Source organism: Pleurodeles waltl, chromosome 7, assembly GCF_031143425.1.
Source record: "Pleurodeles waltl isolate 20211129_DDA chromosome 7, aPleWal1.hap1.20221129, whole genome shotgun sequence".
NCBI lineage: Eukaryota > Metazoa > Chordata > Amphibia > Caudata > Salamandridae > Pleurodeles > Pleurodeles waltl.
Window position 1 is genome coordinate 573,049,852 of NC_090446.1, and position 19,002 is coordinate 573,068,853.

The following is a 19,002-nucleotide window of genomic DNA, read 5'->3' on the forward strand; positions in this document are numbered from 1 at the left end:
CTATCTAGGCCGGGAATATAGACAGATACCGGCACATTGTGGATTAATAACGTTTCTGCAAATAACAAATTGTGATACCTCAGTGTTGGATGACTCTCTGCTCGCTGCTCTCCTCCATGGGGCACGTCTGCTGGGGCAGGTGATGAGATGGCGGCATCTTCCGGTGTACAGATCCCTGGTGGACCTGTCGACAATGGAAGAGAGACACATCCTAGTCACGTACAGACTTGATCGTGCAACAATCCAGGAACTGTGTGCCCAGTTGGAGCTAGACCTGATTTCATCTATCCATCATCCAACAGGAATCCCCCCTCTAGTGCAGGTCCTGTCTGTACTCCATTTCCTGACCAGTGGGTCTTTTCAAACAACAGTGGCTATGGCATCAGAGATGTCCCAGCCAATGTTCTCTAATGTGTTGTCCAGAGTGTTGTCTGCCCTGCTGAAACACATGCGCAGCTACATCGTGTTCCCTCGGGTGGAGGATTTGCCCACAGTGAAAGGTGATTTCTATGCCCTGGGACATATCCCCAACATCATTGGTGCCATTGATGGGACACATGTGGCATTTGTACCCCCCACAGGAATGAACAGGTGTATAGTAACCGGAAGAGCTACCATTCGATGAATATGCAGATGGTGTGTTTGGCAGACCAGTACATCTCCCATGTCAATGCCAAGTATCCTGGCCCTGTGCATGACGCTTACATTTTGAGAAATAGCAGCATCCCTTTTGTGATGGGGCAACTCCAGAGGCACCGTGTGTGGCTGATAGGTGAAGGCAAGGTCCCAACACAGTTGGCATCGGTGTCTGGGTATGGGGTTGTCCCTAAGGGTTAGTGGGTGTCTAACAGTTGTCCCTCGACATTTGCAGGTGACTCTGGTTACCCCAACCTGTCATGGCTACTGACCCCAGTGAGGAATCCCAGGACAAGGGCAGCGGAACGCTACAATGAGGCACGTGGGCAAACTAGGAGGGTGATTGAATGCACCTTCGGCCTCCTGAAGGCCAGATTCCGGTGCCTCCATCTGACAGGTGGCTCCCTATACTACTCACCGAAGAAGGTGTGCCAGATAATTGTGGCCTGCTGTATGCTGCACAACCTGGCTTTGCGACGGCAGGTGCCTTCCCTGCAGGAGGATGGGCCAGATAGTGGTCTTGTGGCAGCTGTGGAGCCTGTGGACAGTGAAGAAGAGGAGGCAGAAGAAGAGGATACCGACAACCGAAACAACATCATCATGCAATACTTTCAGTGAGACACAGGTAAGAAGAAGTCACTGCTTCCCACATCTCATACTATTGTTTGAGCTAGCATAAGTCTGTCATTTTCACTCAGTGTATAGACCCTGACTTGTCACTTTGACTTTCCATTTCACAGATCTGGGTCCCACTTTGTGCCCTCTGCTCTGTTTACTCCTGACCTACAGCTGTGTTACATTGTTATGTGAACAAGTACATTGACATTGCTATATTCCATAGTTATTGCAATTACACATTTGTGAAAGCACAGACTGACTCCAGATTGTTTTGTGATTGAAGTGTGTTTATTCCTGTGCAAATAAGTGGAAGGGGTTGTAAAATGGGCTGGGGTGATTGTGGAGGTATGTCCATGGCAGAGTCCAGTCTATTTGTTTCACAGGTGCATTGTCCAAAGGGGCATAGGAAGTGGAGCAATGGCAGTTTAAGGATGGACAGGGTGACATAGTGGGACAGAAGGGTGACATTCAGGGGGGTCTTATTTCCTGGCGGGGGTCTTGGCAATGTTCTCTGTCTTGTTCCTGGATCTCAGGGACCATTTGCGGGGTGGTTCTCCATCTGCAGGGGGTGGGGTGCTGGTGTCCTGTTGTTCCTGTGGCGGTGCCTCTTGTCCACTAGCGCCGGCGGAGGGCTGTTCATCGTCCAGGCTAGTGTCAGGGGCCCCTTGTTGTGCCACTGTGTCCCTTTTGGTGTTGAGAAGTTCTGCCAGCACCCATGTAATGGTGACCAGCGTGGTGTTAATGGACTTCACGTCCTCCCTGATCCCAAGGTAGTGTTCCTCCTGCAGCCGCTGGGTCTCCTGAAACTTGGCCAGTACCGTTGCCATGGTTTCCTGGGAATGATGGTAAGCTCCCATAATGTTGGAGAGTGCCTCGTGGAGTGTCGGTTCGCTGGGCCTGTCCCCCCTGTCGCACAGCAGTCCTCCCAGTTTCCCTGTTATCCTGTGCCTCTGTACCGAGAACCGTGTGCCCACTGTCACTGCCCCCAGGTCCCTGATCGTTCTGTGTTAGTGGGTTTGCCTGGGTTCCCCGTAGTGGTGGAAACACTGCTGATTGACGTGCCCTGGGGACAGAGAGATGGGCCCGCTGGGTGGGTGCTGTGCTGGTGTTTCCTGAGGGGGAGGCTCTGTGGCGGCTTGTGACAGTGGCAGGGGAACCGACTGTCCCGAGGTCCCAGATGGGCCGGGCTGGTCATCTTGATCCAGGCATGCAGAGCTGCTGTCATCACTGTGGGCCTCTTCTGTGGGGGGACTGGATATGTCTGGCACCTCCTGTCCGGTGACGTTGGGTAGGGGTCCTGTTGGGGTGTAAAAGCATGGTTATTGTATCTGTGTGTGCCATCGTGTGCAATGGGTGAGTGACCCTCTACTCCTGTGCTTGCATTATTGGCTTGGTCCTTGTGTGATTGGTGATTTTGGGGCATGAATGAGTCTCTGTACTGGACATGCTTTGGTGATGGGTGTCCATGCATTGGTGTTATATGCAGGGCTTGGTTTTGGGATGTGTGGGTTGTGTTGGTGGGGTACCTGTGGGTTGTTGGGGTGATGGGTGTGAGGGTAAGGGTGGGAGTATGTGATGGCATGCAGGTGGGGTGGGGGGAATAAGGTAGTAAAGATTTGCCTTACCAGAGTCCAGTCCTCCTGCTACTCCTGCGAGGCCCTCAGGATGCAGTATTGCCAAGACTTGCTCCTAGTTAGTTGTGGGGGAGGAGGCGGGGGTCCACCGCCAGTCCTCTGTACAGCAATCTGGTGTCTGGAGACCACGGAACGCACCTTCCCCCGTAGGTCATTTCACCTCTTCCTGATGTCATCCCATGTTCTTGGATGCTGTCCCACTGCGTTTACCCTGTCGACAATTCTGCGTCACAGCTCCATCTTCCTAGCAATGGATATCTGCTGCACCTGTGATCCAAATAGCTGTGGCTCTACCCGGACGATTTCCTCCACCATGACCCTGAGCTCCTCATCAGAGAACCTGGGGTGTCTTTGAGGTGCCATGATGAGGTGTGGGTGATGTGTGAGGTGGTGTCTGTTGTGATGTGTGAGGGGATGTGTTGGTGTGTGTTATTTGAGGTGCGTGGATGTTGGGTAAGTGATGGTGCTGTGTGTCTGTGGATGCTGGTGTTGTTTTAGGTAGTGTCTCTCTATGGCCTGCTTTCAAATTTCTGGTAGTAAGGGCTTGTGGGTAATGTGGGTGTGTGTTTTATAGTGGTGTGAGTGTGTGGTGTGTGTATGTGTATCAAGTGTGTGTATTTTTTCAATTGTCCAATGTGGTTGTGTTTTGTAAATGTGTGTGTATTTTGAGCTTGGCGGTGTGTGCCGCCAATGGTTTACCATGGTTGAATGACCGCTGCGTTAACTCGTGGGTCGTGATAGTGTGGGCTTATTCTTGTTGGCGTGACGGTGTCGGTTTTGTTATCGCCAGTTTATCATTGACCTTTGGTGTGGCAGACTTGTGTGGGTGTATTGTGGCGTATTCCGAGCTGTGGGTCATAATACCTGTAGCGGAATTCCGCTGCCGCAGAGGTCTTCTGCACGGCGGTAAGCGGGATTTACTGCCAGGGTTGTAATGAGGGCCTTAGTCCCCTGTGCTGAATTAAAAATAAATTGATATAAGGGGCAGGGTAGGGACACCCTGCCTCCCTAGGCCCCATGAGTGAGACCCAGGGGCCAAAATAAAAAATAAATGGCACATTTTTCCGCAATCCTGCAAGAGACCCACACAATAAAAAGAAAAACACAATGCCAACTGCCATTTTTTAATATATTTGGAGAGGGGGAGTCAGTAGGGCCCCCTCACCTGATCCCATTCAAGGCTCCAGGGACTCCATCCCCCGAGGCCAGGTATATTTGAGGGGAAGGGGGCACGTGAACCCCCTCCTCAAGCCTCTGAAGACCCCAAGAATGATTTCTTTTTAAAAAGGGAGGGCATGTGCGTGCCCCCCCACCTGAGCCTACTTGTTTAAGGCTCGGGAAGTGTGGTCAAGTGGCACCCCTTCTCGTTCATATTATATTTCGCTCCTGCAGATGGGGTTCTGAGGCCTATTAGGCCTCCCCTTTTTTATTGTATTTGGCCGAGGGGGATGGGTTAACCAGGCCTATTAGGACTTGGGCGGAGGCTGCTTGATCTCCTCTTCTTAGATTTTAGCCCTAGTTAATGAGGTCCCTGGGCCCAAGAAAGCTCAGGAGTGGGGCTGTATACCCCTCTCCCCTGTTTAATTGAGTTTGGCTCCATGGGATGGGGCCCCAGGGTCTTTTAAGGATTGGAGAAGAGGAACCACACTGCCCCCTCCCTTTTTTAAAGCCACTGGCCCCACGGGATGGGGTCCTTGGGGCCAAGTAAGGCTCAGGGAACGGGGCTGCATGCCTCACTCCCCTTAATATATATGTTTGGCTTCAGGGATGGGTTCCCCTAGAGCCTTAAGGTCAACCCTATGCCGCGCACACCACAGGCTTAGGGTTGAGTGCCTATGGGGAGTTTGTTGCAGGCGGTGGGGTTGGCTTTACTTATGGTTATAAAATATTACTTTACATTAAAAAAAAATGTAGGAATTCACTGAAAATAAACCAAAGGTCTAAGTCATTTTATAGTTAGGTGTGGTAAAAAGATGTTTTTGTTTTTAAAAAAAACCTTAGCAATTCACTGAAAAGGTTAAAGTGACGTTGTAGCGAGGTGAATATGTCGCTGATAACATTAACATTTTGAACTCACAATGCCACAGAAACCCTACAGTTATAGTGAGCAGAGCTATCTATAACTTGTTCCCCCGCCAGGTACAGCTTATGACCTCACACATTACACCCTTTATTACATGTCATATGACATCATTTATGAAGTCACTGATGACATATCAAATGACATCACTTAGTAAATTACTGTTGACATCATCCAAAGAGTGTGTTAGTTTGATTTATAGATTACATAGTGGCAGGTAATTACCATATTACCTTTCTACCTAATTTTGTACAGCCTGTGTCCAGCTAATTGGTGTACTTGTTTGCAAAATGCATATGCTTCTAATGAATCTTAGGTGTATAGAGATATTGAACATGTTATAGATCTTTGTATTTAAGGGTAATTCTGTGTGCAGGTGACAGCTGACGACCTTTGTTTAGTATGTTCCACATGTTGTTTGGCTCTGCAGAGAAAGTTTTCAACAGGGCGAAACGATTTTATGTACTACATACTAGGTATTGTAAGCAGCCTTGAGTTATTAGACAGAATCATCACAGCATGACAATATCTACATAACATAGAAGACTGTGTGCACCAGGTACTAACCTATGTAAATGTCTTTATTTTGCTTCAGAAGATGGGTTACCTGTGAGGTTTTCACCAGAGTATGAAGGCTGCAGGTCATGGCCTGACTGGGAACCCAAAGCAGCCTTGGTAAATTGTGTCAGACCAGCTCTCTCAGGGTGCATAGCGAGTGAGCCTGACCACCATCAAAGGGGCTTGGGGGGGAGATTGGGTTGTGCCCCCCACCAAAGAAAATTTGGGAAGAAATGGCAGAATTATTCATTCTACAACACATTTTTCATTACCCATTGAATTGAATCAGTTTTTAAAGCACCTTATAGTGCAGCAGGATACAGCAATCTTTTCTGAAGCTCTTCAATGATTCACTCACTATCACCCTCCAACAGAGCCTCTCATCTCTCCATAGGTTTTCTCCCACATGTATTTCATTTGTTTTATATAGTGTGTCTCTTACCAGTGTAAAGTGTAAAGCACTTTACATCACACACACATACAGAGACAATGAATCACACGTATGTATAGAAAATATTACATACGACAAAGGGGACTACAAGGTGTAGGATTCACATGCCTTCCATACTGGTAGGCATTTTTTAAGAATGCTTGGTCTGAGGAAGCATGAACTCAGAACGTAACACAACGGTTAGGGTTGACTTAACTAATAAGAATTAATTTCGACTCAAACAAACCCTTTTAAGCAAAATAGGCTAATGAAAGGCTGAGAAAAAACATATCTTTCTAACCTGTGCCATGCAGTTTGCATGCAGCTCTCTGATGGCAGTTCATAGCTCACTGTACTAGATTATGATTATAACATGAACTGCACAGTAACAATGGATCTCTGTGACAAAAGCAGTAATTCACTGAGCTATGCAGATAAAATAATGTTCTGTGATCTGCACAATACACATTCTTTGCAGCAAGCATATTAACCCTCTGCGCTCCCTTAGATGAGTCAACTGCCACTACAAAAAACTCTGGTCTCTCCCCAGCAGGTACATTAACCCCTCGGGTGCCGTGTATGTAACGGTTACGTCCTGGGCAGCACTGCTTGGGTGCCCAGGACGTAACCATTAGGTCCAGACAGGGGCCCATGGGGGAAGCGCTAGCGCTCCCCCCGGGGGCCTGGCACCCTCCTCCCCTGGGCAGAGTGGGTAGGCCTAGTGCCCGCAAAAGGAAATGCCCCAAAACACGAAATCAAATTTTTCCCACATTTCTGTGTGGGATTACCGCAAAAGGACAATTTTTTGACCACCCAACGTTCCCCCCAGTCTACCGGTAGAAATGATACCTCACTTGTGTAGGTGGGCCAAGTGCCTGTGACAGGGAAGAGCCAAAAACATGGCGAAATTGAGGGGGAACCAAAGCGGGTTCAAAAGGGCAGTTTGGAAAAATATTTTTTAGGCTGACAAGTGCAGCAGAATTTTTATCGGTATAGATGAAACAATGCTGGGTGGTAGGAATTTTATGGATTTCTGCAGATTCCGGAAGGTTCCATCACAAAAATGTGGGGGAAATGTGTGATTTCTAGAAAAGTTGGAGGTTTGCAGGGCATTGTGAGTAAGAAAATGGTGTGGGGTGCATGTGAAGCACACCACCCTGGAATCACCCAGATGTTTAGTTTTCAGATGTGTCTAGGTGTTGTGGATTTTTCTACATGGCAGCGTCCCAAAGTCCAAAAAATGCAGCCCTCAGCATTCCAAGTGTGACGATTTTGAGAGTTAGCCAAGCTCTCAAGCCCCAAATGTAAAACCAAAACCCAAAATAATCAAATGTCCTCTTGCTTGCCATGGGATAAGATGTTTAAGTGTGCGGAGGGAGAGCTGAAAGACTATTACTCTCTTCAGTTGGGGTGGGGGCATAACCTGGCCCATTCTGGTTGGTAGCCACCACCCCATTGTTTTATATATATTTTTAATTTCCTGGCATCTAGTATTCTTTATGCCCCCCCCGGAGAGTGATTCCGGGGTAATTGCCCCATCTGCCCAGCGGTGGGCGTAACAACTTTGGCCCCATTTATTTGGGGTGGGGGTATGGCCATACCCCATCCCTCTAATTTTGGGAAAATAAATCTTCCCTGGTCTCTGGCGGGCTTTCTGCCCCCTTGGGAGCAGATGGGCCTTCCAAAAATAGGCCAACAGTGATATGCCCCCAATGGGGATTGACCCTTGCCCAAGGGGCTGTCTCCCCAAACAAAACACACACATACCCACACTCCAATCCATGGTTCCTAAGTGGTTTCTACCCCCTTCCCCGCCTGAGTGCAGTTCGGGCTAATAGAAATAGGCCGATCTGCCCCCAAGGAGGGTAGAATTGGCCTAAAGACAATTTACTCCCTACGGGAGCAACCCTTGCCTAAGGGGTTGCTTCCTATATATAAAAAGAAAAGGTAATTATATTTATCCCTGGTGTCTAGAGGTTTCTGCCCCTCCTGGGGGCAGATCGGCCTAATTATAATAGGCCGATCTGCCCCCGGGGGGGCAGAAAAGACCTACAAATATTTTGCACTGTGGGCAGCGGCCCTTGGCCGAGGGGCCACTCCCCTCATGTATAAACATAAATAAAAAACAAAACTCCCTGGTGTCTAGTGGTTTCTGCCCCACTTGGGACAGATTGGCCTCATGAAAATAGGCCGATCTGCCCCTAAGAGGGGCAGAAATGGCCTGAAAGTAAATTTGCCCCCAAGGGAGCGACCCTTGCCTAAGGGGTCGCTCCCCACATACATAAAACAAAAACAAAAAAACAAATAAAAAATAATCCCTGGTGTCTAGCGGTTTCTGCCCCCCTGGGGAGAGATCAGCCTAATTAAAATAGGCCGATCTGCACCCAGGAGGGCAGAAATGGCCTAAAAATAAATTGACCCCCTGGGGAGCGGCCCTTGCCCAAGGGGCCGCTCCCCTTATGCCATAAACAAACAAAAAAAACTCCCTGGTGTCTAGTGGACATTTCTGTGGCCGATCGCATCTCGGGGTTGCGGGGGTCGGGGTTAGAAGGGGAAAAAGTGTTTTTTTAGCCAAATTTTGAGGTTTGCAAAGGATTCTGAGTAACAGAACCTGGTGAGAGCCCCACAGGTCACCCCATCTTGGATTCCCCTAGGTGTCTAGTTTTCAAAAATGCACAGGCTTGGTAGGTTTCCCTAGGTGCAGGCTGAGCTAAAGGCAAAAATACACAGCTAGGCACTTTGCAAAAAACACGTCAGATTTCAATGTAAAAATGTGATGTGTTCATGTTGTTGTTCCAGATGCGAGCATTAAGCCTACCCACTCAAGTGAGGTACCATTTTTATCGGGAGACTTGGGGGGAACACAGAATAGCAAAACAAGTGTTATTGCCCCCCTGTCCTTATCTACATTTTTTCCTTCCATATGTAAGACATTGTGTAAATAAGAAGTCTATTTAAGAAATGCCCTGTAATTCACATGCTCGGATGGGCACCCCGTAACTCAGAGATGTGCAAATAACCACTGCTTCTCAACACCTTATCTTGTGCCTATTTTGGAAACACAAAGGCTTTTTTTACACCTATTTTTCACTCTTTATATTTCCTCAAATGAATTGCTGTATACCCATTGCAAGGTGCAGCTCATTTATTGGCTCTGGGTACCTAGGGTTCTTGATGTACCTACAAGCCCTATATATCCCGCAACCAGAAGAGTCCAGCTGACGTAACAGTAAATGGCTTTAAAAAATCTGACATTGCAGGAAAAAGTTACAGAGTAAAACGTTGAGAAAAATTGGGGCGTTTTTCACCTCCATTTCAATATTTTTTTATTTCAGCTGTTATATTCTGCAGGAAAACCTTGTAGGATCTACATAAATAACCCCTTGCTGAATTCAGAATTTTTTCTACTTTTCAGAAATGTTTACCTTTCTGGGATCCAGCATTGGTTTCATACCCATTTCTGTCACTAACTGAAAGGAGGCTGAAAGCACAAAAAATAGTAAAAATGGGGTATGTCCCAGTAAAATGCCAAAATTGTGTTGAAAATGGGGGTTTCTGATTAAAGTCTGCCTCTTCCTGTAAGCTGGGAAGCTGGTGATTTTAGCACCAAAAACCCTTTGTTGATGCCATTTTCAGGGAAAAAAACACAAGCCTGCTTCTGCAGCCCTTTTTTCCCATTGTTTTGAAAAAACGAAATTTTCAGTGTATTTTGCCTAATTTCTTGGTCTCCTTCAGGGAAACCCACAAAGTCTGGGTACCTCTAGAATCCCTAGAATGTTGGAAAAAAGGACGTAAATTTGGCATGCGTAGCTTATGTAGACAAAAAGTTATGAGGGCCTAAGCACGAACTGCCCCAAATAGCCAAAAAAAAGGCCTGGCACCTGAGGGGAAAAGTCCTGGCAGCGAAGGGGTTAATCACCAGAGTTATCTTGGCACTTTTATTGTTGCCTGAAAACTGCTGATACACAAGGAACTCTGCACTGCTTTTAAAACTGCTGCACTACAACTAAACTGGCCCCCTAGTAACAAAAACGCCCCCCCATCCTTCCAACCTCCCAGGGAAACACTAGATGCCCGGTAGAGCCAGTCTGGCCTTGCTGCAGGTAGTACATCTTTAGCACCTTCAGATCACGGTTATTTTAAGTGAATAGTTTCTCTTTGGACAAGTTTTGAATAAAGTGTAACACTGTTCTAGGTAGATATTTTTTAATACTTTATGGTGTATTTCTCATGCATGTTTTACTGTCTGCAAACAGTGTTGTACACAGTAAACACTTTTCAGAAAGTACCACTGTTTACAATACCCACTTTTCTACTCATATCCACTTCATTTCTCAATGTAGGTTCAGTGACTGTGAGGTGTTTGATACACATAAAGACTGTCCGTATTAGGGCATTAGTTATATAACAGGGCATAAGTACATAGATGTCATTTAGGGGTCGCAAGGGGTCACAGTTGTAACCCCTGGCTTGCCCTTGCCCTGGCCTCGGAGTTGGCAAAGTCAGTGCCAAGAACACAGTGGCAGCTGGTCCTTATGGATGGAGGTGGGGGCTGTACTCTGTTTTCTCTTAACATTTTTATTCCTCTAACAGTGAATAATGTTTCATTATTCACTGTTAGTGTAATAAAATATGGAGCACAGTTAACTGGAATATAGCCTTTCCTGGAAATTGAGGTTAGTAAAAAATAAAGTGCTTTTCAAATGTATGTTGTGTGCGTACTAGTGAGTGAGTGTGTGTTTATGTGAGAGAAAGTATATGTGTAAGTGTAAATGTATGAATGTGTAAGAATGTGTGAGTATGAAATTGAAGGTCAAAGGATGTGTGATATCAAGTGAATTGACTTTAATGCATAAGTATATGGAGGAACTTTGTATTGCCTTAACAGTTGTATACAGATTGAACGCATGTGCAGTACAGGTTACCTTTTTATCTGTGGTTGATAGTCAACATGAAGTGGGCTGCCCATGAGGTGTATGGTATAGGGTCAATGTTGCACATAAAGCATGCTAGCTTAACTTTGGGGGTTGTTTGTATGATAGCACTAATGATGATTCATATTATTTTGAGCTATTTTGCAATTACTTTCACAGCTCTAATGTCCTATCTGTTTATAGAGCAATTTGTACAAAAGGAGCTTGGATAATGTCATCAGTGATGTAATAAATTATGTCATAGAATGTCATAAGTGATGTCATATGTGAGATCATAAACATAAGTTATAGTTAGCTGTGCTAACTTGAATTTATGTGTTTTCTGAGTTTAAAACGTTAATGTTGTCACTGACATATTCACCTAACTATACACACACATTTAGTCATTTTATCAGTATCTTGCCAGTGATTATGTCTCCTCTATATGTGTCTGTTATCTCTTCGGTGATTGCTTTTCTTTCCCTTCAGTAATTGTGTTGTCACCTCTGAAACAGGTGTATCTGTATTTTTTCAGTAGCTCTATCTGTGTGTCTGCAGCAATGTTTTTGTATCTGTGCAATGCATTTTTGCAGTGTGTTTGTCCGAAGCTGTTTGTGTCTTTATCACTGCAGAGGTTTTATATTTATCTGAGGAGTGCTATTGGGGCGTGCACTGAATATTTCTATATCTTAGCAGTAATTGTATTCCTGCAACGAATTTGTATGTACCTGTACAATAGCCGTGTCATCGCACTGGGTCGCTACAAGCAAGTGTTGTAATGCACTGAAAGGGCATTTTACTGGTACAGCAGACCTGCCCTCTTGGAAAACTGATTTGAAGGAATCAGGGTAAACAAGATAGCAGGGGAAATTAGTAAACCCTTACTGAGCTGTACATGTTAATGCTCAGTCTTGAGTACTATTTTAAATAAATATTGTTCTACTGTAAGCATCTTTATTACAAATAGATCTGATGCAACATAAAAAAGAAGTTGCAACCATTAGCAAAATTACCATAAAAAATATACATATTTTCCTTTCGCTGATTTCAAACTAATTGCCAAGACCTCTGTTAAGCACAGAGGTAATTGGCCCCGTCATTTTGGTCGGCGCACAATTCACTCTCTCAGGAACATTTTAAGGTTTTTGGGGGCCCTGGGCCAAACGTATTTTGGGGCCCCTGTTTGAATTTATGATCCAATTGCAGGTCTTTCATGCTGTCTTTGGCCAGGTCACTGACAGTGCCCTGGCACACAAGTCAAAATTCTAAATGTGTTTACATCTAATATTTAGGGATAGTGACATGTTTTCTATATTGTAACACAGCAGCAGCCCACTAATATTACAGTAAATATTCTCTGTGACATTCTCCAACTTCTCATATGTGAGGTCCTGCTATGATCTAAAATAAGCTTTTATTTACGGATATTGCATAAAACAAACACAACATTACTCTGCAAAATAGCTAATAGACTGTCACACATCACCCGCGTTAAAATAAATTAAAGGAAAATGGTAGTTAAAACAATCTGTTTAAGAATTATTTAAAGTTAATCAGGGCAAGACTCTGCAAAAAAGAGCTGGGTCTATCAGGGTGACCCTTGAAAGGCTGGGGCCCTGGGCCACAGCCTGCTTTGCCCATGCCTTAAAACCCTTCTGCGCTCTCTTACCCCACACGATAATTAACCACAGACAAGACATTATAGCCGGCTTTAAACATTACTCGTCCAAGGTAATCCTTCCTCCTCTGTGGAGGGGTTGCAGGCAAATGCAACTCCCTATCATTGCATTTGCATCCCAAGTGAAGCAAGTAAAGGGTCCTCATGAGCCCCCTGATCTCTTCCTTCCATTTAACCTATCATCTTCGCCCTCAGGTGTGAGCCGAAGGTCCGGATATAACATCTGAGTCCTGTCCACTGCTCAGCGGGTGGATGTCAGCTTCCTGGTGGGTGAGAGGCTCAGATGTCAACTCTTGCATCTGTTTGCCATTCGCCACAAGGTTATCATCTTCTTCATGACCTGAAGTATCCAATGCTTCAGTTGTGGCCGGCTGGCCGCTGTTCTCATGGCCTTCAGTTGTTTCGGGGAGAGAAGGCTCCGTTGTCATGTTCTGGGCCTGCCCGTTAGCCGTCCCTAGAGCTCCAGTCTCTTCACTGGAAGGGGGAACATTGTCAAGTTCCACTTGCCCAGCACCTTCATTGGCACCTACCTTCGATGTCCGCTTGAAGAAGCCAACCTTGGAAGACAAAATAAATAGGATGTTATTGGTGTGTGCCGAGAGTCAGCAGGAACCTTCCATGTTCGTGATGTAATATGAGGTAGACATCACTCTTCAGTAGTCTATATGACCTACTACTGAGAGCAGCTAGCAATGGAACTTGGGGTATCACAACATCACTGCTTCTAAGCACCTCTGTATCATTGGTCTAAGACATCACTAGACCTAGCTCTACCTAGGCCTAACTACAAAGCTATATGGGAATATCTTTATGCAGTACTTCAGTGAACAGTCACCCATAAAAGAACAAGTTTGTTACAAGCAGCATACTGTATGTTGACAATGGGTCACGAACCTGGAGGATGGCGTAGCATCAAGGAGGAGTTTGTACTGTAAGGAAAACGGGCCATTTGTACTCAGAATTCTTGAGGAACTCCAATATAAACACAGCCATCCTAGGGCTGAGCATTTTCAGGCGTCATCTGCTCTTTGGAATAGGAGCAGGAGCAAAGCACCCCAACTCTGAGCGTGTCCTGAAGATAAACTGTTCCTCTTGTGTATGTGGATTCAGCGACCCTGTCTCGGAAGCTCCAGCGCTGCAACATTATTTCTGAACACGGCATCTGAGCATTAATTCATTTGTTGCAGAATTACAGCTTTGCTATGTTTGAGAACCAATGCAAAATCTGCCTCCTAATCATCAGTTAAGAAATATAGCAGAAACATGAAATGCAGTCCATCTCCTGGCACTTTAGAATATGTAATATTTTGCCTCTCCCCTGGGGGAAACATCCTGAACAACTAGGTCTAAACCACTACTTGCTTGAACCACTACTGCTAAACAACTAAAAAGTCTCTACAACTAAGTACTGAACAACTACTGTCTAGACAAAAATTGTGCCTGAATAACAATTGCCTGAACAACTAATTTTAAGGTAATGTTTTCTTTTTGTTTTTTTATGGTTTATTAGTTGTTTAGAATATATATATATATATATATATATATATATATATATATATATATATATATATATATATATATATATTAATTGTTCAGGCAATTGTTATTCAGGCACAATTGTTGTTTAGACAGTAGTTGTTCAGTACATAGTTGTAGAGACTTTTTAGTTGTTTAGCAGTAGTGGTTTAGGCTATAGTTGTTTAGGACCTAGTTGTTCTGTCACATATTGGACCTTGGCGGATGGGATGCTCCGTCACAAACGCAACGGATATTCCACCCGCTGTTTTAAAAGTTCCACAGGATATAACGGAATTTGTAATACGGCGGGCGGGATATCCGCCACATTTGTGACGCAGTATCCCATTCGCCAAGGTCGTAAACAGGCCCTTAGACTTTTGTCTACCCTGGAAAAGCTCAAAATATGTAAATGTACTTTAACAACAGTGGATAGAATTTACTTATTCTTTGTTATGACAAGGTTTGTGTCTCTGTCGGTAACAGTTCATTTATACCACAGTGATCTCAAAGCAGTTATTATTTTATGCGGAATTCCAGATTGCAGAACTTGAAGGGATAATAAACAGTTCACAATTTTTTTTTATATCTGTTGTTTTTAAGGTTGAAGTGGTTGCTTGATAAACAATTTCTTAAAATATGCAACATACAAAAGTACTGTGCAGGGTTATTTCTTATCGGCTGTGGATGCTCGTGAAGAATGTAGATTATGGATGGCCCAGAAAAGGATGCAATATATTCAGATAACAAGGGAACTGGAAACATCAGGTGTGAGAAATAACCAGAGTATTGCACTATTTGCAATTAATAGACTAAGCAAAACAGGTTGAATTTCTCAAGCTTTCTGTTTCTTTTCAGATAGTCTCCCCACAAAATCTTTTTTCACTTGATTAAAGTTCCACTCAAGGCATGCAGCCTTAAGTATATACAGGACAATCCTTGCCTTGGTTACTACTTCTGAGCCCACTGGTCCGAGGACCAACTCAATAGCACCTTCATGACAATATAATCTATTATTTCACCAGCTCCCACTTCATCAGTACTCCTGAAAAAGAAGCGTGCGTTGTAAGAAGCGCATGAAGTCTGGAAGGAGGAGTCCAGAATATTACGCAAGAACAGAAAATGAGGAAAGAGGGTGACAGAGAGAAAAAGAGAGGTAGTGAGAGAGTGAAAAGTGAAAGAGAGAGCGAGGTGTGGAGAAACTGAGGGAGCAACAGAAGTAGAGAGAGGAAGAGAGATAATGAGCATAAAAAAGAGTGATTCTGGACAGGACTGAGGTTGGTGAGTTGTAGTACCCGGTACAGGATTGCCACCAGCAGCGCCAACAGGACCAGTCCAGCGATGGAGCTGCCAAGCACAATTGGCAGGAGGTTGACCACAGAGATTACTTCCACCTCAGTGGTGACCTGTGTAGTACAAAAAAAAAAGAAGACAGGAATGTCACTGATTAGGGGCAGATTCCTCGCTCATTTGGCAAGAGTTGAGATCTGGGTCTTTTTCTCTCCATTTGAAAAGAACAGCGCTGGTCACTCATGTAGGATTGGTATGGATAGCTTTAGGGAATGATCAATGCAGTTTCCTGTGTTTTGCTTATTTTCCCTTTTCTGGTGATTTGCTTAGTGCGCCAGTGACTTTAAATTATACAAATTCTTTCTGTTTCTGGGCTTCGATAGATAGGTTACCTGCGCATAATGGAAGCGCTCCTCCAGGCTCTGATAGAACCTCGTACTGTCGATGGTGATCGAAGCTTCACTCTGGACCCACTGCTTTTGGACACTCAGCTAAGGACCAAGCAAAGGATGTTAGCACAATCTTTCTCATCAACAGATCTCTGCCACTTCTCTATCACCCTGTTCTCTGATACAGCCATGACAACCCCTCACCAACATCAACCCGGGCTGTGCATTCGTGACTACCACAATGATATAACTCTAACCAATGCCACCACATCGCTCTACCTAACACCATCCTACTCCCAACACATCACATCAGCAATCCAGCCCCAAACAGAAGCCTCAACAACTCTGGAAATATCAGTTTTAATTTTTTGGAGGAGACTTTTCATAGTGAATGCCACAGAAGTAGACTGCATACAAAGATATATCCACACATGCAAACATAATGCAGACAGATGAAGACCAATAAGGGCATCTATGTACACACACCAAATTAGTTTCAAATGCACAAGCACACAAACAACAGATGTACAGACATTCACACACTCAGAAAATGTATGTACAAGTACCTATACAAACAAACAACAGACAAAGGCAATTTTACTGGAACCCAAAACTCACATACAGGCACACGTACATCTGAATAGCCGTCAAGCTGGCCATGTTATGTAATACCTTCAACCAGACTTGGGTTTCCAAATCACATTGTCTAAGCCCAAATATAAAAATGAAGAAGCACATCTTCGAGTCAGGCAATGCAGCGTTATGTTGTTTAAAGCCAGAAAATGCTGTGAAAGGGACAGAGCGGTGACTTGGTGGCTATGCACATGCAGAAATACAGATATACATGGGTGGGTGGAAAATAACGAAGCATTCAATTAGTCTTTATTTCTTTGCTCACGTCCACATTTTCCTATTGGTCTGTTGTGAGCCCAAAGGCATGCCCAATCTGATTAAAATGAGTCACAGGGAGCACATGGAGAAACATATCCCAATGTCCACAATTCCCTTGGCACCAGTGGGCCATGTATCAAGAATCATGGGGTACCTGAGCAACCTTGGATGGGAAAAAGGGACCCTCAAAGTGAAAGCTGACCACTCCAGCCCTGGACAGTGAGGCGATGTGGCACTGGATCATCCTTGTACGGAGAACTTGGCTCCTAGCCTAAGAAAGACAAAGAGAGAGAGATAGACAGAGGAAGGGAGAGATGTGAAGTGCAACAAAGTACAATCTTCAGTTACAAAACCATGGTGTAGATTTAAGGAAAGTGGTGCGGCACCCAGTGCAGCACCACTTTCCCTGCACCCCTTAGCACCCCCCTACCGCCACCATGTGTGGGTCGTATTTAATTACTGCACCCCATGGCGCAGGGTAGTGGGCAATAGCCTCATTTTTGTATGCTATTGATGTGCTTGGTGCTACTCCTGCAGAGTACCTAGGAGCTCATTATAGATAATGGCATGCCCCTTTTAACACCTGCCCTGTTTGGCCCCCCTAACGGGGGAATGCCCCCCTTGCAAACAATTAGGCTATTGCCCCCTACCCTGCACCATGGATGCGTTGCACCACTTTGTAAACCCTTGCACCACAGTATGCCTGCGCAAGGCATAATGTGTGCAAGGGGGACAGTCCCCCGTTTGGGGGGTCAAACAGGGCAGGTGTTAAAAGGGGCATACCAAATGGTCCTTCAGCACTTCCTTAGCGTAAAAGAAATTACACTATGGATGCGCTAAGGTGGTGCCAGGGGCTCTTAAATATGCCCAATGTTTCTCTCTACAGACACTCAATTACACCAGGGTAGCCACTTACAAGTTGCAGTACATGCCTCCCATCCAATGCCCACCTTCTCCAGCAGTAGGATTCCTGCAGTACTGAGTAAGACTGCAAACATGTTCCACAACTCACTGGCTCCAGAACTATGCCCTCAGCCACAACAAGCCTTTTCCCTCAACCTCCCCACAGCTTCACCAATTATGCACGTAGTTACAACCATGTTGTAGTTAAATCTCTTACCTGTGCACCATCCCTTACTGGTCCAGATTTAAAAGGGACATCACTGCCAAGATTAGTGCATGCCGTGTTCTGTCCCTGTTCAAAGAAGAATCACTGGTTCAGATTGAGCACTGCATGGGCTAAATACTAGAGGCATTCTTTCCTCAACCCAAACCACAGGTTACCTACATAAGGAGCGCTGCAATGGAACCCTACAGTTGTGCCTAGAGACATGTATAGGGATGTGAGCCCAACAGCTTAATTGTTCTGGTCACCCTTCTTCTACACATCTAGGACCAGATGTATCAAGAATGCATTTTGCGAGTCGTAAATAGCGATTTTTAAGAAATCGCTATTTCTGATTCGCAAAGTGCAATGTATCACATTTGCAATTCGGTAATAGCGATTTCTTAAGAATCGCAAATGCTATTACCGAATCGCAAATTGGGATACCAGCCCCATTCGCACCTATGGGCCTGTAGGCCCATATTTGCGAATTTTTTGCATGACCAAAATTGCGAATTCCTATCTGGATTTTTGGAAATGCAAAACCCCAGGGTGCTTGGGGCCTAAGGCCCCCTCTGCTGCACCCCAAAACATTTTTTTACAACATGTAAGGTGCACACATGCCAAAAGGGCATGTGTGCTTTACATGTAAATTGTAAAAATGCATTTTAAATGCATTTTTTAAATTTGCACATGGTTACCACCAAGTTCAACTTGGTGGTAAAAAGCGATTTGCGACTCTCTAAACAGGGTCAAAATTTTAGCGATTCCTTAAAATTGCATTGAGAATGCCTTTGATACATTCTGAAATGGCTTTTTGCATTCGCAAACGGGCATTCGCACCGTTTGTGAATGCAGAAAGCTTTGATACATCTGGCCCCTAGTTCTTGTGATCCTCATAACCATGTCCTGCACAGACTGTTTCTATTATCCATCTGCATCTGGTTCTGGGGTGACAGTGACACACTGACTCAATTTGAAATTCACAGCTTCAGTGTGCTCAAAGATCTGGGCTCAATTCCACAAATGTCACCATATTCGCGCTAGGTAACAATACCTGAAATGCAAATACAGAGGTTCTGGTACTCACTATGGCAAAGTACCATGTTACTCCTAGAACGTCCACCTTGCAAATTAAACAAATGCGTCTGCTAAGCATCTGCCAGCATCCGCCCTTTCGAAGCAGCGAGCACCACTATAAGTGTCCTGTGCTCTCAGTTGGAGGGCAATCTTGCTCCCACCAACATGCTCCAAGGTCTCTGAGC

At 45.0% G+C, this 19,002-nt stretch overlaps 1 protein-coding gene across 3 annotated transcripts in view; it reads right to left on the minus strand.

The window, feature by feature from the left end:
- Positions 1–12,264: 12,264 nt before the first annotated feature.
- LOC138304374 (integrin alpha-M-like) overlaps positions 12,265–19,002 on the minus strand; it is a 242,314-nt gene continuing 235,576 nt past the window's right edge. For 2 of the 3 annotated variants that reach the window (XM_069244360.1, XM_069244359.1), the window contains 5 exons: positions 17,753–17,827; positions 16,787–16,903; positions 15,745–15,843; positions 15,358–15,468; positions 12,592–13,104 (listed from right to left, as the gene is read on the minus strand). In XM_069244360.1, coding sequence (XP_069100461.1) covers positions 12,739–13,104; positions 15,358–15,468; positions 15,745–15,843; positions 16,787–16,903; positions 17,753–17,827 — 768 coding nt within the window. In that variant the 3' untranslated portion in view covers positions 12,592–12,738. Of the gene's footprint in view, positions 13,105–15,357; positions 15,469–15,744; positions 15,844–16,786; positions 16,904–17,752; positions 17,828–19,002 lie in introns of all 3 variants that reach the window. The other variant, XM_069244358.1, reaches the window with a different exon arrangement.